General features: G+C 44.1%; 1 protein-coding gene across 3 annotated transcripts in view; it reads left to right on the top strand.

Moving 5' to 3' along the window:
* GRK6 (G protein-coupled receptor kinase 6) overlaps nt 1-25,036 on the top strand; it is a 32,430-nt gene extending 7,394 nt beyond the window's left edge. For 2 of the 3 annotated variants that reach the window (XM_083488412.1, XM_083488414.1), the window contains exons 2-16: nt 1,496-1,591; nt 7,138-7,250; nt 7,786-7,863; nt 8,909-9,009; nt 10,135-10,227; nt 10,792-10,855; nt 11,412-11,552; nt 12,870-13,060; nt 13,506-13,543; nt 13,670-13,759; nt 15,449-15,657; nt 17,385-17,522; nt 17,636-17,773; nt 17,998-18,132; nt 20,514-25,036. In XM_083488412.1, coding sequence (XP_083344538.1) covers nt 1,496-1,591; nt 7,138-7,250; nt 7,786-7,863; nt 8,909-9,009; nt 10,135-10,227; nt 10,792-10,855; nt 11,412-11,552; nt 12,870-13,060; nt 13,506-13,543; nt 13,670-13,759; nt 15,449-15,657; nt 17,385-17,522; nt 17,636-17,773; nt 17,998-18,132; nt 20,514-20,564 — 1,676 coding nt within the window. In that variant the 3' untranslated portion in view covers nt 20,565-25,036. Of the gene's footprint in view, nt 1-1,495; nt 1,592-7,137; nt 7,251-7,785; nt 7,864-8,908; nt 9,010-10,134; nt 10,228-10,791; nt 10,856-11,411; nt 11,553-12,869; nt 13,061-13,505; nt 13,544-13,669; nt 13,760-15,448; nt 15,658-17,384; nt 17,523-17,635; nt 17,774-17,997; nt 18,133-19,547 lie in introns of all 3 variants that reach the window. The other variant, XM_083488413.1, reaches the window with a different exon arrangement.
* Nucleotides 25,037-25,932: the final 896 nt, after the last annotated feature.

Raw genomic sequence — 25,932 nt, 5'->3', positions numbered from 1 at the left:
AGGTTCCATTCAGGCGAATACAAGTGCCCCCCCCCCTTACGTGGAGTTTACGTTCTGGGCCTCCACGCACATAAGCATGGAAATACAGATTACTAACCCATTAGCAGGCTAGTAACCCGTGTTGGCTGGTACAGTACCAAGATGTAGTAGGCACTATATTATATGCAGCTGGCTGCTTCCCCTACCCTCATTTGAATAGCCTGTTGTAGTGGCAGTAAGTAGACACAATAAACCAGGCTGGCAACCTGTAGTTTAACCATGTTGCTGAGGGCTGGCTTGTTTTAGTTGTCTTGTACTGCTGACGGGTATGTATAGATTGAACAGCTTAGCAAACTTCAGTCCTGCTCATATATGAGCAGTAATTGTAGTAAGAAGTGTGAGTCGATGCTGGAATTGTATGTGGCAAATGCAGATTTAAATCTTTCTTCAGTTAGGAAGTTAATGGGTAGTCTGGCATGTCACTGTTTCTTGGCCTCTAGACCCTTTGCTCTGCAGATTTTAGAACTATGCTTGTCCAATTCAGTTTTGTTAGTGTGGGAAAGAGACCTAAGTATTCTCATGCAGTCTGGAAGTCTTTGCTCAGGGCTGTTAAAAAGGCCTAATTATGCGACCTTGCTGGGTGGGGAGGAGGTGGCTTCCCCTTCTGATGGTATGTGGTGTGTATAGAAGTAGGTGGTATGTATAGAACAAGCAGTATTTTCAATCCTTAAATCTTATCATGCACAATAGTGCCTGAAGGCAAGCTAGAAGGCCTGGGCAATTAGCCCTAATACCTCCTATTAGCATGGTAAAATCTGCAGTGCCAGTTAGCCTCCTTTGTTCAAAATGCTAATTAACTATCCCTTTATTCATTGGAAGAAAGAACTAAAGCGATAGATATCCTTATGCACTGTTTCAGACTGAAGTGGTTAACTTATGGCTAACTTTTGAATCAGTTTTAGCACATAAGTTGAAATTTAGGAATGGCTGTGTCAATAAATTCTTCCTTCTTGGCCATTAGGTATATTTTAATTTAGTCAATTATGTAATAGGCTTATGTTACAAAACGAATATGGATTTTGAATTTGATGTTTGTAATTTTGTAAAAAAAAATCAGTTTTGGAATAAAGTTTTTTAAAAAATCTTCCTTCTTGGCATTTGGTTACTTGACTGTAATGCGTACCTGTAACTGTGGTATGGAATACACTCTGAATTATCATATTTCAGTGCATTGTATATCCAGCCAACTGAAGGTTAGTTACAGGGAGACAATATGTGACTTAACCAAGTTCTTAACCTGAATATTTGAACTTTTCTGAAATGGTGATGTGGACAGTGCTCAGAAAAGTCTTGGAGCAAATTTGGCCAATTATTTCCTGGCCACCTTTAAAAGGAATTCTGATATGACTGAAATGTTAATAACAGAACATCAGAAGGTGAACATACTAATCAGCTTCTGTTCTTGGTTTTCCTGCTGATTCCCCCCCCCCCCCGCGCCCAATTCTGTGTCATGCAGGTGGAGGAGGAAACCGAAAAGGCAAGAGTAAAAAATGGCGCCAAATGCTACAGTTCCCACACATCAGCCAATGTGAAGATCTTCGGCAAACTTTGGGTAAGGAGCATGCTTGCATTGGAGAGATGCTGTCTTCCCTGCTTTCTTGTGTGTGGAGTGGAAGTGGCTGGGTTACAAAGAAGCCTTGAGTGCTTGGCATAAGATCTTGTACATTCACCCTATGGTAAGCTATGCTTGTTCATATGATTGCCTGATGATGCAGGATTTTGTGGCGGTAGCATTGTCATTACCAAACACTCCTGTGCAATTATTTTGCCTTAGTATTGCATCACCATGACCCTCTGGCAGCATTGTGAGAGGTTCTAGTTCAGTAATAGAGCATATACTTTATATGCATTAAGTCCCAGATGCAGTCTTGGGTATCTGAACTGGGAACTGCCTCTGCTTGAGATGTTGTAGAGCAGCTGCTACTCAAGAGTAGGCAGTATTGGGCTAGATGGACTGGTGATCAGACTTGGTACAAGGCATCTTCCTAAGTTTAGAGATGCCTTTCTCCTCTTGCAAAGTTTACCTGATCTCATTTTAATCAGCTACTTTACTGCTCTCCTTAATTCCACATGCTTTCCCCTGGGAACCAGTGATTTTCTTCCAGCTGTGTCAAAATCCAAGCAGTCTCCTCTCCCACTTCTGCTGGCTTAATCATTCCTGGAAAACTCCAGCCATGTCTTCCCTGATCCCTTTGAAGTTCTTACGAAGTATTGGGGGGAACTGCATGTCAGTTTAGAGCAGGGGGCAGCAACCTTTTTCAGCCATGGACCAGTCCACCATCCCTCAGACCATGTGATGGGGTGGACTATATTTTGGGGGTGGAAATGAACAAATTCCTATGCCCCACAAGTAACCCAGAGATGCATTTTAAATAAAAGCACACATTCTACTCATGTAAAAACACGCTGATTCCCGGACTGTCTGTGGGCCGGATTGAGAAGGCGATTGGGCCGCATCCGGCTCCCGGGCCTTAGGTTGCCTACCCCTGCTTTAGAGCCTGTATTCCTGCTCCAAGTTGGAGCTTGGTTGCTTCTTTTCTTCCACCTATTAACTATACAGCTCCTCATCTCTAATTATAGTGAACAAAACATGCTCATTGAGAAGGCTGTGAGCAGTTATGTGGTATGGGAAAACTTGAACTGTTGCCTGGCAAGTTGAAATCATGCAGTCTTCTAGCTTAAGCTTGGTTTCTGAATTGCAGTTAAAGCAATTTCTTCTTAAATGCTAGCTGGGGCCTCTTTCACTCTCAGGATGCCAGCCCACAGACCTATCCAAGGGGAAAGTTGTTGACTTTCTCTGTAGAGCATCCCTTCAAATCAAGCCTGGGGCGCTTGCAACTCTCCAGATGTTTCTGCTCTTTGACTGTTAACCATGCTGACCAGGGCTAATGGAAGTTGGAGAGGCACATGTTCTCCAGACAGGCTTCAAATTATTGGTGACAAAGGAATTCTTGGGAGTGACAAAATTGTGAAAATAGCCCAAGGTGCATAAAAGAATGCTGCACAGCGTTTCTTGTTACTGACAGGACTTGCTCAGCCTGGCTACATTAGAAGCTCTTTGCTATCGGGTGTATGGTAGCTGTACAGATTTCCTTGCAGTTGACAACAGTGGTTCTTGTTCCCAAGATCATGTGCCTTGATACAGCAGTACCATTAATTATTTAAAAAGAGGCCTTTTATAGATGACTTGAATGCTACTCTAAATCAAGATTTATCTGTTAGATTTGGATTTCTTTTGGTGGTGATTATTTCTGGAAGCCCAGCCAGATGGGCGGGGTATAAATAAATTATTATTATTATTATTTTATTATGGACTAATGGTGTAAATTATTTTCTAGCACGATAGATTCTTTAAAGAAGAACTGGCAATTTGAATAGGTCTTACGTGGTACTGATTTTTTTGTGGGATTTTTTGGTAGAAGGATGTTCCTTAATTCTAATAAACATTCAATAGTAACATTGTTACTTTTCAAATTGATAACATCAGGTTATGGGTTTACCATAAAAGGTTACTGAGTTGAGTGAGAGAAACTCATTCCATTAAACACTCGATGATTTGCTTACACCCTGGTCATGCTGATTTCTGGGCTACTATTCATAAAACTCTGAATACTGATTTCTGGATCTTATTCAGACTTTTGGCCCATCAAACTCAGCATTGTCTAGACTACACAGACTTAGCAGCACTTTGGGGTTTCACTTTCCCAACTCTGAGATATCGGGGATTGAACCTGGAACCCCCTGCATGAAAAACATGTGCTTTACCGCTTCACTATGGTCCTTTCCCTGAAAGAGCTTAATGTGTCCCTTCAGCTCAATGTCCTTTTCAGTTTCTCTCCCTGTATACTTCCCCTCCCCCTTGTTGATCCAAGCTGGCCCATGTCAGGGTTCCCTTGTGTTGTCCACAATAATGCCCAGTTGTGAAGTGGTTTCACTTTAATATTCCATTTCCTTACAATGGTCATTATCTTGTGTTCGATTGAAGATAAAAATCACTGCTGGTTTTCTGCCAGTTTTCTAGTGCTGACTCTGGAAACTTGCATTCTTCATTTATAGCCTAGCCATTTGTCCACTTTGAACTCAGTTGGCCTGGCTTTGTTTGGATAACATTTTTCTCTTTCACTATCTTTGCTCTGGGAAAAGTCCCTGTTATTTCCCTGTCCTCCTTCTATCTCCTTATAGTGTCTAGTTTGCAGCTTGCCAGAACGTTCTTCTGTCATAGTTTGAACAAAATAACTTTGGACATACTGCATTGACTAGGGAGCTGCTGGTTGTCTGGTGCTTTTTGTGTGTCTGTGAAAACTGGCTCTTCTTAGTAACTGTATGAAGAAGTCCTATTCCAGGGGAGTCTGTGGCCCTATAGATGCTATTAAACCGTGGTTTCCATCAACCCTGGCCATTCGTGTTGCTGACTTGGGCTTCTGGGAGTTAAGGTCCAACATTAGTTGGATGGTAGGTTCTCCATCCCTGCCTATGGACTTTCTTTCTCTTTGAAAGAATGTGGGAAACTGGAGATTCCCTACTCTTTTATACTTCTTGTGTGTTAATTTCCTTTCCTCCCTCCCATTATGGAGACCTTGGACCAGGTTGGTTTAACACAGAGCTGCCTGCCTAGAGCAAAGCTCTTGCTTCTACGTGGCCTGGGTAGAAAATAATTTTTCTGCAAAAAGTGTCCATTATCCAGCAGAGCTATGAAGAATCCTCTAATCCTGCCAGGCTCTGACCCCTTCACCTTCCTTCATTCAGTACACTCATTTCCTGCAAGAGAAGGAAATGGTGTAGTTTGCATATGGCCCCTTCCCCCCCTCTCCACACTTTCTGCATTGGCTTTGTTTTCTTCGACTGTATTCTTACATCAGGAAACCACAGCTTCCTTAGAGCAACTGCTGCACAGAAGAGAACACTTACAACATGCTCCGTAAGAGAGTTGGGGTGGGGTGATTTACAGAAGAACGGCTTCCTGGGAAGTGATGATTAAACTAATTCCACCACAGTGGGTGGGGCCGTGGGCATAGACGGGGGGGGGGGCAGTGAGGGGCAGTTGCCCCCATCAATAAAAATCAATAAAAATACATAGCTAACTGAGGTTCTGCCCCCCTAACAAAAGGCCTGTCCCCCCCGAAATCCTGGCTACACCTATGGGTGGAGCTACAAAGTACTGCCAGGTTCGTTCAAAATATTGCCAGCTGTGGAAGATAAACAAACCCATAAACTGCAAGAAGCATCATCACAGTTCAGGGACATCAATCAGCCAGGCAAAAGCACTCCAGGACGGTGTGGAGCAGGGATGGGGAAGGGGCATGACACGGGGAGAATCTTGAGGGCAGGGTAGAGGCTTGGTAGGCTGTATTGGCACACCTGGGCTTGAGGTTCCTCACCTCCAACATAGGGATGGAAGCATAGCTGGCCTGTTTCTTTCTTGCAAAGTTACAAGGTCCTGGATTTCTGCACACGCCTCTTGATCTGAGCATGGATCTTGATTAGAAGGAGAATTGGGGGCCCTGGAAAGGGATCATTAGCTACACTAGTCAGCCTGTACCCCACAGCCATAACCTACCTCTCCGTAACCATTGAGGTTTTTCTGTGTGCTTCAAGAAATTAATAATTAAAGGATTCTGCGAACCCAAAGCACTTGCCTACAGATGGAGACTGCCTACTGCTTCTCTGCATGATATTGCTGTTCCGGCCTCGCTGCCTTCTATTAGCCTCTGCTCATTAATTCTGCCATATCTCTGCATCTTGTGTGAACTAATCGTTCAGTTATACCCAATACAGCTGAATTAAGTTACCCTGAGGAGGCTGACCTGTTGCTTCGCTGTTGACGTCACTTTTCTAGCTTTGTCCCCTTCAGATTAGAAGACATGCCCAGATCAGGGGAAGAGGGCGGAATCCTTTTAACATGATTTAATAATGTCGTTCCTCCTGTGGTGAGAAAGAGAGAGTAAAATTGTTGATCATTGTCTTTCTGTATGAATAATTGAAAGCAATAAAATGTAAATTTCAAAAATAATGTCACTCCTCTTCTCCCTACTCCCTCCAATTAAGTCAGCGATGTGAAGGAGAGGGAACAACACCTCTGGTGTATAGACTTCAGGTTGAGAGCCTAAAATCAAGCCATGAAAAATTAACCTAAATTTTGGGACTTGATATGTCTGACTTGTAGTTGTGCCAAGTAACTCCTCTGGTGGACAAGTTGACCTGTCTTTATTATTATAGCCAAAATGGGGGGTGAGGGACACACCCTCATCCACTCGAACAAACCTATGACACCCCAAAAGGCAAAAACATGAAAAGAAGCAAGCCTTAAGCTGATGCCTGATAAGATCTCCCCTCCTTTTCTGAACAAGTGTTAAATAGTCTGTACTTTGATTTAAAATACCAGCAGCACCTTCCTAGGGAGCAATGAGTTGTGGGATGAGTTGTGGTGATTCTGTCACATAGAAAAAGAAAAAAAAGGGTTCATTGATATCCTGCTAGAGAAGATATGCGGCAGTGGATGTTTCCATCCTGCTGCAAAGAGATTTAATATCCCCTTGTATAGATGTGGGGAACCTGTGGCTCTCCAGATGTTGCTGGGCCACAACTTCCATAATTCCTGGTACCGGCCATGCTGGCTGTGGCTGATGGGGGTTTGGAATCCAACATCATCAAGAGGGCGACAAGTTCCCCATTCCTGCCATACGAGTTACCAGATATATTGCTTGGAAATTCACTTTCTGCTCCATGATTCAGCTGTGGCCATGCAGGTTCCTAAACTTTCTGATAAGCAGTTGAGTGACTTTGCAAAAGTAGTTCCGTGCAGTGGCCAGAAGGAAATGTCAGTTACTCAAGAGAGCACTTTAATTCTTGAAGATAAAGATTTAACATGAAGATCTTATGGCTGGGAATTAAAATGAGTCAGACACACAGGTTATCTGCTCCATTGAATAGCCTTCAGGACTTGGAATGGACCCTTCTAATCTTTGATTGCTAAAGTGGTTGCTTCAGATCAGATCAAGTAAATTCTTTTGAAAATGGGTTTAGTGTCCTTCTCTCTTAAATGTTCCCTGATTGTGGTATGGGCTAGTAGCCGTTGACTAATGCTTCTTTTCTTTCCAGAGCGGGACTACCACAGTTTGTGTGAGAAGCAGCCCATTGGTCGTTTGCTTTTCAGACTGTTTTGTGAAACACGGCTTGAGCTTATGCGCTGTGTCAAGTTCCTGGATGCTGTGGTAAGCACATCTGTGTGAGAATCCCTTCCTGGGGGTTAAACATGGGAGCTGATTAACTGTAAGTTTTGAAGGAAGGGATCCTGGCATATGGCATATTGCAAATCCAAGTGTATGGAGGTGGCTTTATTCTTACCTCATTACTTTCACAGTACAGTGGTACCTCGGGTTAAGTACTTAATTCGTTCCGGAGGTCCGTTCTTAACCTGAAACTGTTCTTAACCTGAAGCACCACTTTAGCTAATGGGGCCTCCTGCTGCCGCTGCACCGCCAGAGCACGATTTCTGTTCTCATCCTGAAGCAAAGTTCTTAACCCGAGGTACTATTTCTGGGTTAGCGAAGTCTGTAACCTGAAGCGTATGTAACTCAAGGTACCACTGTACTCATATTCTGCTCATAGTGGAGTCTGGAACAGGTAGTGGTGGTTCTTGGATTATACAAGAATATGTAGTTTGTTTACATCATTTCTGCATTTTTATTCTTGGGAGAGGTATGTAGAATAATTGAATATTGCTTTCTTATCCTCATTCTTACATAGGCAGAGTATGAAGTAACCCCTGATGAAAAACTAAAAGAGTGTGGTCAGCTGCTGATTGAGACGTATTTGACCCCTAAGGTGAGATTTGCATTAGCTAAACAAAGGGAAAGTTGCCTTAATGAGAGCTGCACTTGCCCTAGACCAAGCTGGGTCAAGGATATGCCTAAATATTACCAACAGGGAGTAAACATTGGTACCTAGGCCTGGCATTAGCTCCCAGCAGGCGTGGGGGGCTGAGGACCTCCTAGGAGGTTTAATTTTAAGTGCCTGGCATTTCAAGAGCAAATATGAAGAAGAAGAAGCATCCACCATGCCCCACAGGCTCTCCCCATAATAGAGCAATACTATGTCTGGTCCATGGGGTCACGAAGAGTCGGACACGGCTAAATGACTAAACAACAACAACAATGTCTGGAGCCAGAAGCATTTGGGAGGAAAGATAGTAGTGGCGGCATCTGTCCAGCACTTGTCCTTTGACTGCCAGGTACTCGGAAGAAACAAATTATTTTTGCCAGCACTGCTGCCTCCCCAAAGTGCTAACCTGACCCCCCAGCAAGCTTGGCATTATTACAATCTTTTTAAATTTCAAGGGCCTGGTGATGAAGGAGAAGAACAAGGCCGGGCAGCTGCCATAGCCACACCATGCCACTTTCCCCTGGTGCTGTCCACCCCTGCCACTCTGCAAGCTCTCTTGGGGTCACCCCAGGATGGTGCTTTGGAGGGGCCCAGAGGCACCTTGCCCAGGACCTCCTTCAAACCTGGTGCTGAATTTGACTCTACCAGTCCATTAGTAGTACCTTCTCCATGGTGATGCCCCAAATTTGGAACAGCTTCTTTCATGAGGGGCACTTGGTGCTAACTTCATTGACATTCCAGGGTCAGACTCTGGCCTTCCTGGTTTCTCCAGACATTTATGAATACTTAGTTGCTGCAGTAATAAATATGTAATTATTGTGGTTGGATCTGATTATCTGTTCTCACTATTCATTGTTTTCTTGTATTGTTGGTTGGCTTAATAATGTTGTTACCTGCTCTGGGATTTATGGGAAGGGCAGGATATAAATTCATAGGTATTAAAAACAACAGAACTCTGATTTTCCTGTCTGATCATATCTATTCTCAGGGTGTGGATCATGTGCCTGAAGTGCCCTTGGAGCTAGTAAATCTGTGTTCTAAGAGACTGGAGCAGGAACCGGGTAAAGAGCTCTTTAAGGAATCTACCAAGTGAGTGGGGGGATTGGGAGGAATTTGTTTCATGATGTGCACATTTCCCAGGACAGTAGTCACTGATTATCTAGTAGGGGCTAACTTTGCATACAACCTGTTGCATCTGTAAGTGGGTTGTCACCAGCAAGTCTTGGAATTCATTGCTTAAAATTCATGTACTGTTTATTTCCCTGCTGTAGGAGAGCCAGCGGGTGCCATGTTGTGTATAGGCGGCTTATAAGGCTTAATAAATATTAATATTTGAGTTGCTAGATGGCTTACCCTGCTCTTGATGGTGAATGGAAAAGGAGTCACCCCAGCCTGTTGTGATGCTCCTTTTGGCTTGTATTCTTTCTCCCTTGGGAACAATGTACTTTCATTAGAAGTCCCAGGGCATAGTCTGAAGGCACATGATGCAGCAGCCTTTTCTGAAGCCAGGCAGGTATTATCTGGTCAATACCTAGATGGAAGACTGGCTGCCTGAGAGCCATATGTATACCATCTTGATTTCAGTGGAGGAAAGGCAGGGTTTAAATAAGTAAGACCTACCTTTAAAGCATCTCTCACTACCTTGGCAGCAAATATCAGACCAGGCTTGGATGATTGCAGTTAACATTGTGGTGGCACTTTGTACTGATGGTAGTGGTGGTGCTTGGAAGCTGTGGCAGTATCAAAAGGAATTTTCTTAAAAGTGAGCCTTGTCTAGAGTTCCCTGTCTTTGTGTTCTTCATCTTGCTGCATTTGCCCATATAATTCAGATTTCTGGCCCCAGGTCTTGCTGCTGCAGCTGTGCAAAAAGCTCTGGCAGGGGACCTACGTGGCTGTGGTGTATGAACAAAGAGCCTCTGATCTGGAGCCCTGCTTTCTCTGGCAGCCTCTGAAAAGGGAAGTAACCATCATATTCCTTCCTATTGCTCTCCAGATTGGATAGTATGTTGCCTGAGCCTTCTCAATGTCTGCTGTCTCTGGCAGTCTCCTCGCCTTATGATCCAAGAGCTTGTCAAATCCCTTGAAGCGTCTCGAGCTTTAAAACTTGATGTTCATTTCAGCTTTTTTCTCTCCCAGAGAACATGTTCTGTTCTCTTTATTTTGTGGCATAGGGAAACCTCACTGTTTCTGATGGGTTCCGCTTCCTTCCTCTAGGCTCATCCATGACTACCTTAGTGTGGCACCTTTTGCTGACTACCTTGACAGCATCTACTTCAACCGTTTCCTGCAATGGAAATACCTGGAAAGGTAAACCTCCACTTTGCTATGGGGTCAGAGATAGGTGTAGCTTTGCTTTTCAACCTAATACCCTTTTGCACATTGTAAAGAACACATTTCATGCCCTTGATACTTTCACTGATAAGTGAAAGAGAAAATGCTAGCCGGTGACTCCTGGTCACATAGTGAGAACAAATCCTCTTCAAGATCAGCTTTTGCTTTTCATTTTGTCAGCCTTGAAACTTGCTAACCATGTAGTCTTAATCCATGCTGTATTCTAGTTTGTCAAGCTTGTGTGTATACTATGCCTTGCATAAACTGCAGAACAACGGGCTGAATCCCGCACTTTCCATGTGTGAGTGAAACATGTATGCTTGTGTAGTGAGACTTCACTTTCCTCTGCTCTTTCTTGACTCCTCTCCTTTGCAGGCCCCCAGAATCTGCTCCAGAGGGTTGGCAGAAGTCTGCTCACACCATGTTGAATTCTGCCCAAAAACAGTTTTACACTGAGTGCATGGGGGAACAGGATAACCATTTTACTGTTTTTAGTGGACTACTTTCAGTTCATTCTTGTTTCCTCTGTTCTCTTCTTAGGCGGCATGTGACCAAGAACACTTTCCGCCAGTATCGCGTACTAGGAAAGGGAGGCTTTGGAGAGGTATGTAGTCTGAGCAATGCAGAGAAGGTAGCCCCACTTCTGCTTTCAAGAATCTATAGAGCATGGCATATTTTTCTCTCACAGAATAAGTCCTATAAGAAGGGACTCTTGGTCACCTAAGATGCTGATATCTAGAAATATTCGCTGAATGTTGGGTGGCATGTTGCTGACTGCTGTGTTAAGTATCTTTTATGCTCCTTAGTTTTACATGCAGCACTTCACAAGCAGGAGAATACTAGGTGTGACTTGGGAGTGATTCAACACAACTGAGTCAATCAACCATTCATTTTGGATTTGATTCTGAGCTCTGAGTTTGTCACCTTCTTGTTACAGCAACATGACTGTGAACCAATTTTTCCAGTGAAAGCTGGGGCTTTCATGGTGTGCCGCAATAAACCATTTACTTAATCTCTATGGTACCACATCACTTTTGCTTTCAGTATCTCAAAGTGAGAGTAATGATTTCGGGATCCAATAACCCCCTTATCAGAACTTATATACTCCAAAAGTTACCTGCCCTATTGTCATTTATTTGTTTTTTCCCCCTTCCCTCAAGGTTTGTGCTTGCCAGGTGCGGGCCACTGGGAAGATGTACGCCTGCAAGAAGCTTGAGAAAAAGCGGATAAAAAAGCGGAAGGGGGAAGCCATGGCCTTGAATGAGAAGCAAATACTGGAGAAAGTGAACAGTAGGTTTGTAGTAAGTACATAGGAACTGCTTTACTTCTGCACTGAGGCTGAGACAGAACGTGGCCATGTCTTTGACTCTCTCACCCTGGTGAAGCAATCTTGACTAATTCAGGAGAGGACTGCAATATGTGGAATCTTACCCAGATGGCAAGAAAAGCATAAGGCTGTTGGACTTACATTTCTAGGCCATATGTCCGCATTACAGCATTTGCAGACTAGGATCTGGCTGTATGGAGATCCCTTTAGTAATACCCAGTTCATGCAGGTTCTTCACTTACCGGGGATGTAGAATCATAGAGTTGGAAGAGACCACAAGGGCCATCGAGTCCAACCCCCTGCCAAGCAGGAAACACCATCAGAGCACTCCTGACATATGGTTGTCAAGCCTCTGCTTAAAGACCTCCAAAGAAGGAGACTCCACCACACTCCTTGGCAGCAAATTCCACTTGTGGGGAAGATACGGGGAATCATTCTTTTTCATGCAATATTATGCAGAAAACTTTCTCTCCCTTTTAAGCTTTAATGCATGACCACAAATGTGCCACAGCTGCTTTTCCATGGCTTTGTCTCACACTGCCACTGCAACAGTTGAAAATTATGGTCATGTGAGCAGGGCCAGTTTTGTGGGCCTTTCCCACTCAGTTGTCTGCCTCTTCTAGCCAGGCAGCTATCAGGAGGGAGGAACCTACACAGTTGGCTTTGCTCACATAATGCTGGACTGTCAAAATATTGCTATTGTATGGCATGAAACAATGGGAAACCCGTCTATGAAAGGATTGTGATGATATAATAAAAGTACATTACTCTGGGGTCTGGCTGAATTTGTCTGTCTCACTGAAGGGGACGAGAGTAATAAGGGAAGAGTGCTTCATTTAGTGCATATCCCCCCAGCCTGGTAGCCTCCATATTTTTTCAATTACAACTCCCATCAGCCCTTTGCTAATCAGGAATGCTGGGAATTGTAGCCCAAAATATTTGAAGGTTACTGAGTTGGGGAAGGCTACTCCAATGGCTGAAAAGTGCCCTGGCAGGAGTTGTAGCTCTGCCATTCTTTGTTCTCTCCATCTGCAACTCACTGTCATGTCGGGTCCCATCGCTATTAACCCTACTCCCTCCATACTTTTCAGCTCCTCCTCACCTCTTACCCAAAAAGCTTCATGCAAAGTTAACTCTTCCTGTACAAGATACATAAATTATCCTGCATCTTGCTTTGAGCATCTATTTTGTTGTGTATAGCTGGTGCAGAATTGTGCCAGGTGTATAGGTGCTATGCTGTGCAAGGCTGCTCTGCTTTTCTAGTGGTTGACTTGGCTTGCTTGTGTTGTAGGTGAGTCTGGCCTATGCATATGAAACAAAAGATGCCTTGTGCTTGGTCCTGACTCTCATGAACGGAGGGGACCTGAAGTTCCACATTTACCACATGGGAGAAGCCGGTTTTGAGGAGCCACGGGCTGTTTTCTATGCTGCTGAAATCTGCTGTGGCTTGGAAGACCTCCACCATGAGAGGATAGTGTACAGGTGAGAACAGTCTTTTCTCCCAGGTGTAGCTGGGGTTCACACTGGGGTTTTATGTTAACAAGGATTTGTGCAGTATCTTAAGCACTACTACTATATTGTAAAAGCAGTTGTTCAGAATTTAGCGGGGAAACCTCTGAGGCAGGACTAGTTTCCCAGAACTCACCAGCACAGGTTTTCATTCTCCTTCCAAGCTGAGAATCCAAAACATCAGACTCTCATTAATGCCCAAGTGGAAGAAAGAAGGGGGGGGGGAATTGTAATGGGAAAGTGGCCCTGCCTCACACATTTCCCATATGTGAAAGGTATGGCTATATAGTTCATATTTTCCTGTGATATTGGCATGACTAATTCTTGCTTATATGTTTTATTGTGCTTCTCCTCTGCTAGTCCTGGAGAAGCAACCCATTGAGGTTTATGTCTTACACAATCTATTTTCCTCCATCAGGGACCTGAAGCCAGAAAATATATTGTTGGATGACCATGGTGAGTAAATGTCTGTTCTAAACACTCTGGCTTCACTGCTATCTGCAGTTTTTATATCAGATTTTGTTCTGGGTTGAGGGAAATCTTCAAACTGCACACTTGCATGACTCACTTTCCTTTGATAAGGTCACATCCGCATTTCTGACCTGGGCCTCGCAGTTTATGTTCCGGAGGGACAGACGATAAAAGGTCGGGTGGGAACAGTTGGCTACATGGGTGAGTATGCAAGAAATGCCCTGTTGAATTGACTGGGGTCAACCTGGAGACCATGAAGTGCAGCAGCCAAGGACACTGGGTAAAAGCACTATCTTGTCAAAGTTTGCAGTTCAGAACAATGGTGGGTGCTATTTTAGTATGTTGGAAATCCAGTGAAACTTAAACCCTAGGTTCAACATTCTGGTAAGATATTAGTCTCCTAAGAAGTTAAATTATCAGTTAAATCTTTACGTTTGACTCAGAAAGTGCATTTGTCTTCATTGCTGTGTAATCCATTTCACTACTTCTATTTTGGCAATACCTTACTTGATCCTAAGCATTCCTTCTCTTCAATTACATTTGGGCCCTAAGTTTTGTAGGAAATTAGATGGAGGTGAATTAATTCTTTTTACAGTGCTTATAAAACAAACAAGCTCCTATTGTTTCTGCAAAGCTGTAATTTTGTACTCTTTGGGACTAACATTTTCCTGGTGTCCAAAGAGCAGCAGTCTAGATAACAAAATTGTGCAAGAATTGGCACCCCTTTCAAGGTGTCAGACCAAGGATGCTTTAGATTGGGTAGAACTGGCAAAGCAAGCAGAGTTCAGTGTTGCTGTTGACTTGTGGTACCATGTTGTGTACAAATTCTTTCCTGTTACTGCAAGCCAAAAACCTGGTGGTGGTTAAAGTACAGTATTGGTATGGTGCCAGTTAGCCTACGTTCACTTAATTAGTATATCTTGGTAGATGTTCTACAGACATTGACTCTTCCTTGCATTGTTTGCCTGGAGGGGAAAAAAGGACGGTATTTGAGACATTGTTGAGCATTGTGGAAGGATGAAGGAAGGAATTAAACATCGTGCTCTGTTGAACTTTCCATCTGCACAACCTTTTAAGTTTGCCAGATGGAACAACCTCCTCTGTTCTGGGGGTTCTCCCATCTCTTCCTCCCACCAAGTTTGAAGAGTGCCTGGGTAGGGACAAAACTAGGCTTTATTTCACCCAGGTCAGAGACCCAGTTTGGCACACCCACATGCATTTGCATGCATGCATGCACACACACACACACACACACACACACACACTGGAAGCCTCTGGGGGCTTCACCTGGGGCAAAAACCTGGCTAGCCGCCGCCGCCACGCCATAGCTACAGCTCTGGGGTTTTTTTTGGTGGGGGGAGCACTTTTACCCAGTGGAAGACCTTGCACAGGGCTTCTGCTTATGGGGAATCATTAGGTGAATCCTGCCAAAGACTAAAGTATATTACAAAGGTGTACATGATGAGAGGGCTCCTCTTTGTGGCACATCACTGAACCCTAGCTTGGGGACTATGTTAAGCATTCCCTTTCCTGCCTGCTGCTTCTTCTTAAAGCAGTTGCAAGTACTGTACTTTACACTGCCACTACATTAAACATGAGATTTGGAATTGCACTTGGCAACACAAGCAGAAGTCTGACCAGTTCTATTGAGCTCATAGCTAGCTGCCTGAACATTGGTCCACGTAGCTCAATATTATCTATCTTGATGGGCAGTGGCTCACTAGAGTTAGATTTTTCCAGCTGTACTTGGAGATACTAGGACCTGAATCTGGGACCTGTTGTGTGCAAATCGTGTCCGCCTTCACTGAGCTACAAACTTTCCCTTAACACTCAGCACCATGCATTTGAAGAATATCCACAGGCCTATTCAAATGGTTCTTACTTTTGCAGCTCCTGAAGTTGTGAAGAATGAGCGGTACACATTCAGCCCTGACTGGTGGGCCTTAGGATGCTTGCTATATGAGATGATTGAGGGCCAGTCTCCATTTCAGCAGCGCAGGAAGAAGATTAAGCGCGAAGAAGTAGAACGCCTGGTGAAGGATGTGCAGGAAGAGTACTCTGAGAAGTTCTCACCTGCTTCCCGTTCCCTCTGTTCCATGGTACATATATTGTCTCATCCTTAAGCTAGTTACCCTCCTTTTAGCATTTAAAAGGGGTGCCTGCTCACTTCTAAGTGGGCTCTGGGTACGTTGAGAAAGCTGTACCTGCTCACTGGAAACTAACTTCAGAGTAGTGCAGTACACCATAACTTTTGTTTTGCTACTAGATCTCATTTTGTGTGTATGACTTCTCCAGAGCCAGGTGCAGCCAGGAAATCAAGGCAGTGTACCTTTGTGAAATGAACGAAAATTGTAAAAATACTTCTCTTCAGGGCAGTTGTAGCTTGGTAGCAGTTTAGTGTCAGACTCAGAAAACATCATCTCATCTGTACTTACTAGTTCTTCATTCCTCTTCAATCTGGCTCCTGGAACATTTGTATTTGCAATAAGAGTAGGGTATGGTGGAGTATGGCCTAGCTGCAACTGTGACATGATCCTAGATCCCTTCCTAGATTACCTACCTACCTACCTGGCATCAAGCAGTTTAATATTTTAAGCTTTTCCTTGTCCCATCCTGTTAATTTATTCTCTCAGTTAGCTTATTGGAGCTTAAGCAGTTGAAGGAAACCTCAATCATAACCAGTGCAGATGGTTTCATTCAAGCAGGAGGTCTCTGAAGTGTCAGTTACCCAGTGGCGTAGCGTGGGGGGTTCAGGGGGGGCCGGCCGCACCGGGCGCAACATCTGGGGGTTAGGGTTAGGGGGCGCAAATCCACGGGTTAGGGGGCACAAATTACTTGCCTTGCCCCGGGTGCTGACAACCCACGCTACGCCACTGCAGTTATCCATTGAATACACATCAATAGTTTCAAAAATCCCTTCTTGTTTTTGAGTAAATGTAAAAAGATTGGTAGAAGAACTAAGGGTCGGGTATGAAATCATGTGAGTGCTATGTCCCAGTCATCAATCTTGTTGCATTCATAACAGTCTCAGATGTTTGGAAGAATTAGCAAGCCTTATTTACTTCTTTCCTCCACACTATAACTCACTTTACATAGCTAAGAGTTTTTGCATCTTGCAAGAGGCTTGAATAAGCAATGGTTGGGAGGGAGGTTGCTTGCTCATGTAAGAAACTTTTATGTCCTTCAATATGCAGATTGATGTTTAAAATAATCCATGCTTCCTGTGATTATCCAGGATACCCTAGAATGCAGCTATTGGACTAGACCCTTCCCCTCCAGCGGCCTTCTTTTGTCTATCAGTGTACAAGATACATTCATTCTGTATTGTAATTTCTGTGGATTGTTGTCTTAAAGCCATGGGATTTCTGACAGGCTAGTGGAAAACGGGGTATAAGTCTCAGAAATAAAGCAACAGGGATCCTTCTTGCTGTTTACTGCCTTTGAAAGGGCTGAGAAACCTGAGCAAATAAGAGCATAATATTAAAACAAATCCTCACAGATTATTTTGATGTCTTTTTACTTTAGAGTTGTCATATGTGGGGATTTAGAAGGCCATAGTGCAGTCAAGAGCTGATATCCTATCAGCTTTTATTAAGTTATTCATAACCAGTAACTTAAGCTGTGTTTCGGGTTCAGTTGAAAAGAACCTCATTCTACCAATAATGGTTCAAGTTCTGTTCCAGAATATTGTTCAAAAATAATATTTTAAGCAATTTTCAGCTTAGGTTTTGTTTCATCTTCCTGGAGGCTGGGTCTGTTGCCCTTTGTAGCTAAAGCCTTCTGGCAGTACAGAGGCTTTGGTGTGACGCCCTGTGCTATGTTACAGCTCCTGTGTAAAGACCCACTGGAACGGCTGGGATGTCGAGGTGCTGGTGCTCAGGAAGTGAAAGAGCACCCTCTCTTTAAACACTTGAATTTCAAGCGGTTGGAAGCAGGGATTCTCGACCCACCATTCAAACCCGATGTGAGTTCAGAATGCACGTGTGTAGCAGCGTCTTCCTCGTACCATCTGTTGGTTGTGTTCAGGTGTAGGAGAATAGCCCTTTCATTGCTCTCCCTTTTCTGCATTCTTCTTAGCCCCAGGCTATTTATTGCAAGGATGTATTGGACATTGAGCAATTCTCTACAGTCAAGGGGGTAGAGCTGGAGCCCACCGACCATGACTTCTACCATAAGTTTGCAACAGGAAGCGTCCCTATTCCCTGGCAGAATGAGGTAGGTGCTCTTCCACTCTTCAGGAGAATTTCTGCTTCTGATGGGAAGACACGCTGAGTCATCTGCACTTGCTGGGGGTGGGGTGCAAAGCTGTTCCATAACTGACTGGCTGAGGTATTGTATAAGTAGCTAATTTGGGACAAGTGTCATGGAGACACTCTGTCAATGAGGACCTGAGCAGGGAAGACCAATAGTGAGCTCGTCATCTTTTTATTCTCCCCTAGATGATAGACACAGAGTGTTTCAAAGAGCTGAATGTTTTTGGTTCAGATGGAGCCATACCGCCTGATCTGGACTGGAAGGGACAGCAACCCATCCAGCCCAAAAAGGGTCTCCTCCAACGTCTCTTCAGCAGACAGGTAACTTGCCTGAAATGTGGGAAGCAGGTTTGTCATGACATGGGGATCAGAATCCAGTTCTGGGATGCTCTCTGCCTTCTCTTTGCACTGCACAGGGCTGGCCCATCCATGGGCAAAATGAAAGAATTTTCTCGGGAAGCATTGTCTGATGATGGGGCAGTAAATGAGTGCCTCCTGCTTGCTTCATCTGCCCTTCTTTCTCTGCCCCCACTTCCCAGGCTTTCCATGTTTTGCTGTTCCTTACATGGTGGCAGCATGCTCAGCGTCTCCCTCCTCTCTGCCTTGCATTTAGAAAGGGTAGGGGAGTCCTTCCTCCGAGTAACTCAGGAGAGTGCCTGTACCACTGCCACTTTCCTGGGGTGGCTTTTAACATCATTTAAAAGTTTAAACGCAGCAGTGGTATAGGCACTTTCCTATGCCGCCTCTCTCAGTATGTCTTGCTCTGAGAAAGGACCCTCTTGTTTTCCTGCGGCAGAGAGGAGGTGGAGGCATGCTACTGCTGCTGCTGCATTAGCACCAGCAAAATATTAAAAGAGAGAGAAGAGGAGAAGAGGTGGTGGAGGAGGGGTGGAGGTGTGAGAGGAGAGGGTAGCAGCTTTCCTCAAGTGGTACCATGTTGTATGCCAGTCCTAGCACCACTGATCTTTCTGTATCTATACACCTCAGACCCATTAGCATGCCAGCTGCTGTAGTGGCATTTGAGCTCAGCTAGTTCAGTTTACTAACATAAGCTCCATAAACTATCCAGATGTGACTTCCCACTTCCAGAGCAACTTTCTTTCTGAATAACCGGAAGGACATCTTGGGGTTTGGTACCCAAGAGGCCCTAGCTTTGTATGTGTGATACTTAACATAGATTAGTGGGTGGCTGGAAGCATAGTCTAATAATTCTTGGCTTTAGACAACCTTGCTCCTTTTGGCCTGGACAAATAGCTGGAAAGCAATGTAGTCCCCCATGTACCCAAATGCCTCTTGTCATGGCCAGTCTGGCCTGGCTGTTTCCCATGCCAAAACTTCTAAGACAGCTGTGGGAGAGAAACACTTGATAAAGTGTCATTTGTTCTTCTCAGAAACTAGTCCCTGAACCCCCTTATGTCTTCATGATTTAGAAATACAGCTTCTTGCACAGCACATGTGTTTGCGGTGCTTTTTTGCTTAGAAAAAAGTGTTCACTCCCAGTGCTAGGAGCCTGACCTTATTGTGGTGTGGTGTGTGAATGAGAGCCCATTTGAATTGGCATCTTCCCTCCTTTCTGTGGGCTCATCATTTTCCAGTATCCCTCACCTTGGCAATTCCTCTGGGTCTTGCTCTGGCTGCTCTGTTTGGTGGTAGTTATCCCTGTAGGCCGGGAGAGGCCTTAGGAGAGGGCATGGCTATTTCTGGCCGGGCTCTCACAGCATGTTTTCTCTTTCCAGAGGTGAGCAACCTCTTCTCTGCTGCTCTGCTCAGGAAAATGACTACCTGGTGCCCCAAACTCCCCTGGCGGACATGACAAGACAAGGGGATGAGGACTCTACCTCTTCAGTGCCTCCCTCTCCTTCCCCCCCTCCCCCCTCTCCAAAATACGCTGTTTGTTCATTAATAGTTCTTCAAGCCACTAATCCTGCTTCCTGCAAAGCACCATGAATGTCTTGCCTTGTTCCCTTGCCATGGAAGCAGCTGGATTATTATTTAAACATCCCTTTTCTCCAGCTCCCATGCCTTCTTTATATGGCCTTGCTATTAAGAATGGAAGTTTTCTCTCTCTCCCTCATGTACCCAAGAACCCCGCACACTTTTTGAGAGCTTGCTGATGGTCTAGACATGTCCTGCTTTCTACAGTTAGGCCATGCTCCTATCTTATTGCAGTTGTTCCATTGAAGTAATGGTTCATCTTTCTGGGTTTATCTGTTTCCTGCTGTGGTTTTACTAGGCCTACATAAGACCTCACTATGGTCCTGGGCTCACTAACATAGAATAATTTCCCTTCCTACTTCTGTACTTGGCCATGGCCAAGTACAATTAGATTCCTCACAGCCCATAAATAGGCATTGAAAGGGTATGGAAAAGGCACAGTCTGGTTGTGAAGAAGGGAGTGTGGTAGGAGGTCCAGCATGATATTCTCTCTCTCCCTCTCTAGTCCTGCAGGTTGGCTGCCAGAGAGCACTGACTGCAAGCAGCTCCACCATCAGATTTGGTTTTGGTGCTGAGCCCCAAAGTTATTTTCTAAGCAATGGTTTCTTTTTCTGTGGGGACTGGGAATCGAATCCTGTGGCATGTCTGCGTGTTGAATAATAACTGTACTCACTCTGTGCTTGCTGTGTGCTCTCCCTTTTCCCCTTGCTTTCCCCCACCCTTCCCTCCTCCTCCTCCTGCCGCCTCCTCCTTCCTTCATTCTCCAGGACTGTTGTGGGAACTGCAGTGAAAGTGAAGAGGAACCCACTCGCCTATAGGTCCCGCCAGCCTATTATTTCTATGAGCCTGGCCAAGCAGCGAGCTGACTCAACAAAAGAGATGGTACTGGCTTAGCACTGGCTTGGCTTACAACCCAGCGCACATGCTAGCTGTATGAGTGTGGGATCATCGTTTCAGGGTGGCAGCAGACTCCACCCTACAGAGGAAATGCTCCAGGACGGGGAAAGTAGACACCTCTGCACAGGTCTTCAGTCTACTGCCGAGGGATCATCCTGCCACACCTTTTCCATAGCGGAGAGATGATGGCAGGAACTAGTGAAACATTCCAGGGCTGGCCCTGATCCTGGCCTTTGGCCTCCCATCTGCGCACCTGCTGGAGTTTGTTTTATATATTTATATTGATATATCTATGAATGTATGTATATAGCATATGTACATTTTTAATTGTTGGGGATGGAGGTCCTTCTGTATCTCTCTCTCTTCCTTACCCCAGCGTTCTTGCTTCACCCTCGTGAACACTGTGCACCAGTAACTTCTAAGAAACAAGTAAGCAGCTCTGTTCCCCAAGCAATGGATCCTTTTAATGTTCCCTGTGGAATATCCACCAATCTGTTCTGCTGGTGGAAATGGGTAGAAGGAGAAGCTCAGGAATGGCAGCTGCAGTGCAAGAGCAGCCTCCACTGGCATATCTAGTCTGCAGGGACACAATTGGGATAACCTGTGTGTGTCCAGGACTTCCCCCAGATGACTTGCTTTGTTCCCATAATGCACAATGAGAGTGATGGAGAGATGCTAAGGCTTGTAGACATGTCAAGATAATACCTGCAGGTTTTTCTGAGATGACAGGCTGTGGGTTTTTGGTTGGTTGGTTTTTAACATGGTTTATTGAAGTAAGGAAGTTTTCAAACACTAGAGTAGCATTACAGTTGACTCTCAGCTTACACAGGGGTTTCATTCCAGGGATAGCTCATAAAGCCAAAATAATGTATAATCGAAACAACCCTTTAAAAACAGTAAAAGGCATGTCCCAGCACTCTCCAGCCACCTCTACATTCTATATGAAGGCTGCACACTCTCTCCCAAGGTTGCTACAGACTCTCCCCGCACCTCCAAACAATCTCCCAGGGTGAGTGCAATGGTTGGTGGGATTGCCAATGTTTCCTCTCCACCACCTTCTGACATTTATCCCTGCTGCCCCCTTTTCTTTGACCAAGCACATAAAGCTGTGATCACACAAGTTAAATGGAAGCTGTTGGCAGCATACTGGTTTCTAGCTTTAATTTCTTTCTTGAAACTCCAATAAGGCCAGTATGAGTTGACAAGGAAAGCTGGGGAGGGTTTGTCATTTACCTTGGGAACCTATAAAAGTTGAGTCTGTATTTTTATTTATTTTATTTTCTGGACCACTGTGCCCTATTTTTCTCCCCCAAGAAATGATGTGATTCTGTTGTTTGTCCTAGTAATGTTTTCTAAAGAGTTCACCTGCCAACTGTGCCAATGTGGGAGCATGCATGGATTCGAGCCTAGAATCTTGAGCCCTCTGCACTTTTTTGAAAGGGTTAAACTTCATGAAAAGTGAGAGGTCTGTAATAAAATCTCGCGGTGTCTTCATTTTGAATGTAACGCAGGTGCTAGTTCTCTGAATTTGGAACAGCAGCATTGAAAGTGTAGGGTTTACCCTTTTCCCTTGCACAATTTTCCTAATCACATCGCACCTCAAAGCTGCTTGTTAGCCTTAGAGTAGAAAAATAGCAGCTTTGTCCAGGTAAAGCTTGGCTCTTTTGGTGAAGAGCTCAGAAAACATTAGGAGATTCAAGTGTAGATGTTTTCTGTCTGGTGTAGCTAGGCTGAAAGTCCTAGTCATCTTTCTCCATAGGAATCTCTTCTACAGTCTTCCATGGCTGGGAGCCCAAGGCACCCACAGAGCTGCATTTGTGCCTTCACGAAGCTCTGATAAGTAGACCTATTTATTGCCTGGACTAAAGATTTCCAATCTCAAATAATTCCCCTTATTCTGTATCTAGTGTGCACTTCTTCAGTCTCCCAGCAGTTATTTCTAACCTGGAGATTGTGGGTGAGTGGTGTGTGTGGGTGTGGGTGTGTGGGTGTGGGTGTGTGGGTGTGATCTGCCTTGCTCCTGGGCAGTTAACCTCATCTGCCAGTTCACCTATGGTATCTCATGCTAGTGTTGCACTGTTCTTGATAATATTGGAACTATTTTGAACTTGTTTGCTAACTGTATGTCCTGATGATTCATTGCTGTGGTACAGAAGTGGATGCAGTGAACACATTGCCAGGTGCTGGGCAGTTTCATTCTGATGCTCCTGAATGTGGAGCATCAGTCAGCATGTCCCTGAATTAGAAAAGAGCAGCTTCTCTTCATTGTTTTCTGTGTGGCAAATAGATCTTTTGTTACTGCCTTCCATCCTTGTCTGCTCTACACACTCTCACGTGCCTCTTGCAGCCTGTCAGTTAACATCCAGCTAGCAATTCAGTGAGCCTTTCTCATTCCTTTCCTTAGAAACTCCAGTTGAACGTGATATTTTATTTACAGACTTCTTCATTGTGTCTTTTCCCTGTCTTCCCCATCTTTTGATTTTATTCTGCCTCTTTCAAATACTTTTGAAAAATATTTCTGATCATCTGAAAATTTGTCTGAGAATATCATTAGTCACTTCATCCCACATAATATCTTAGAGCTGATGTACATTTGTAGACACAACCTGAAAGACAGAGTTTAAAAATGGAAAGTGGACTGCAACTGTAAATAGAACATGGGCAGGTTTCAGTGCAATAAATATGGATGTCAGTCCCAGTTCCAGATGTTACTGCAGGGAATCCATGTTTTTTAAACTCCTGTGTGCTGTTCACAATTGACAGGGAAACCTGTAGTTCTGTCATTTAAACTTGAGTCCTTTTAGTAATGTTTAAGCATGACATCCCTAAGACTTGTTATAGGTACATAATGCAAAAGACTAATAAAAAGGACAGTTTCCCTTAGGTGTAAGATTATATGATTTAATAAAATCTACTACTTATTTCCAGCAGAAAATGTCATCTTAATATTTTACATTTAATCAAATTTGGGAATATAGAATATTCTCTCCTTAACAAAAAAACACACCCCTGTTTTAAAAAAGAAATAAAATTTCATGTTCCATCAGTATTATAAATATATATTTAAGTGTAGTTATTGGTGTTGAAACACAGTGGCAAATTTTGTGTTCTGGTTTTTGAATTGAAGTAGTGGAGAGAAAGAAATGTAAGTTTCAAGTATCCTTTCTTCATCAAATCTGGAAGAAGGAGTTAATTGTCTCCAATTATCTGTAAGGTGGTAGGTGCCTGTTAGGAAGTTGCCTTGCATCAGGTCAGATTATGGTCCATCTAGATCAGTATTGTCTACTCTGATTGGCTAGTGACTTTCTTAGGTTCTCGGGCAGAGAAAGGTTAGTAGCACCTGCTACTCAGTTGTTTTTCATGAGACCTGCTAGATAATGGGCCTGGGACCATACCAATTAGAAACAGATCTTCCCTTGTTGGCAGCCCCTCTAACTAATAGGAATCTCCCCCCCCCCCCCGTATTTTAAAAGCTTGCTTGATTAGCAGTTCAATTCTAATCACATCTACTCAGAAGTAAGTCCTATTTAATGGAGCTTATTCCCAGGTAAGTAGGGTGAAGATTGCGGCCTAAATCAAGGCCTAGGGTAGAATTCAGGGTTGCACTATGGTGAATGTCTCATCAGTGCAAGTATTGTAGCTTGTGAGACAGAACAATTCCACCTCTTGTCCCACACACCAATGCTGCTTTGGGGGTTCTCCCAACTCCCCAGCCAATTTTGAGGAGCATGGGAGGAGGGCTGAGGGGAAAGCCCTGTTATGCAAACCAGAACCCTCATGCAACTTGTGCTTACGGGACTCATGAGGTGACTTTCACCCCTAGTTTTATGTGCGAGAACCCCGTGTTCCTCCTTTATTCTGGCTTCAAATTCAAAACTATGGCTGTAGCAATATCCTTCTAAGGTCAGGCGCATCTGAGCTCAGTTCTATGAGCACTTCAGAATTGTCCTTTGTGTCTGCCAAAACCCTGGTCTGACCTGTTGGCCTGGGTCTGTTCTCCATTCTCCCTGCCTCTTGAGGATAGGCTTCTGCCTTGATTCTTTCTTCCACCCCATCCCTGTTAAATTTTAAGTTTGTACCTTTGCTTGTTTCTCTTCTGTCTTAACAGGTCTGTGCTGCAGTCTGTTAGCAATTCTTCTCTAGCCTAACTCCTGTCTGATTTGTCTTTCCATAGCGGCAGTAAACTTATGTATGAAAGATATAAAATTGTGATATTATAAAATGTATATGCTGGAGATACGCCCACTAAAAGAGTTGGAAATTGGACATGCTACTATCTACTGCCGTTGCCTAGGCAAGAGTGTTTCTGGAATTGATTGTTTTTTTAGGGGGGTGTCTCTGTCTCCCCTCACCCAATGGAAATCCAGGAATAAAAGGACCTCCTTCAAAATTACTGTTGTGTGCCCCATTTATAACTGCAATAGCACTCAGAAACATGATTTGTGAATATGGCTCAAAATGTACTATTTCGACTTTCATCCCACAGTATTTGTTGTAGAAATGCATCACCTCCAGGGTTTTCTAGTGTATATGTCATCTTAACTGAGATGTAGCTGTATCAGGGGGTCTGATATCTTTCCTTCATCTGTAAGATATAACTTCACAGATATGTATGTGTGAAATGCACAAGAGTTCAACTGCCACATTTTATGCGACCACACATATTTTAGAAGCTGTAGATTAAAGAGAGCACTGAATGTGCTTGGCATTGCTGAAGCCTGTAGAACACATTAGAACAGTTTTACACCGTGTTGCGATTCCAGTGCAAGTTGGCATCTGCACTACCCCCTGCCCCCCCCCAATATTTAGCCTTGTATGGCTTCATGAGCCCTGGCCCTCTTCAGTAAGCACACTATTGCATTTCCTATGAAAAATGGCTGGGTGGAAGTAGTTTTGCTATTGGCAGTGGGCCAGGAAGGGAAGTCATAGTGCATGTGGAGAAATAACTTGTTGCTGGCCTTCCCTCATCTTTTAAACAACAGATGTGCTGGAGAAGAGCAGTGTACACTCTTCAGAAAATTGTGGCGGGGAGGGGGGAAATGACAGGCTATTATTGAGGGCATAGCCTAGTAATTTTTATTTTACCTTCCCCTCTTTTTAAGGCACTGAATGGAGTAAGTTTGATAGAGTATCAATTTATTGTTGTGTACAGTAGTACCTCGGGTTAAGTACTTAATTCGTTCTGGAGGTCCGTTCTTAACCTGAAACTGTTCTTAACCTGAAGCACCACTTTAGCTAATGGGGGCCTCCTGCTGCCCCCGGAGCACGATTTCTATTCTCATCCTGAAG

Source organism: Podarcis liolepis, assembly GCF_965112155.1.
Source record: "Podarcis liolepis genome assembly, chromosome: 2".
NCBI lineage: Eukaryota > Metazoa > Chordata > Lepidosauria > Squamata > Lacertidae > Podarcis > Podarcis liolepis.
This window is presented reverse-complemented; position numbering and strand designations above follow the sequence as displayed.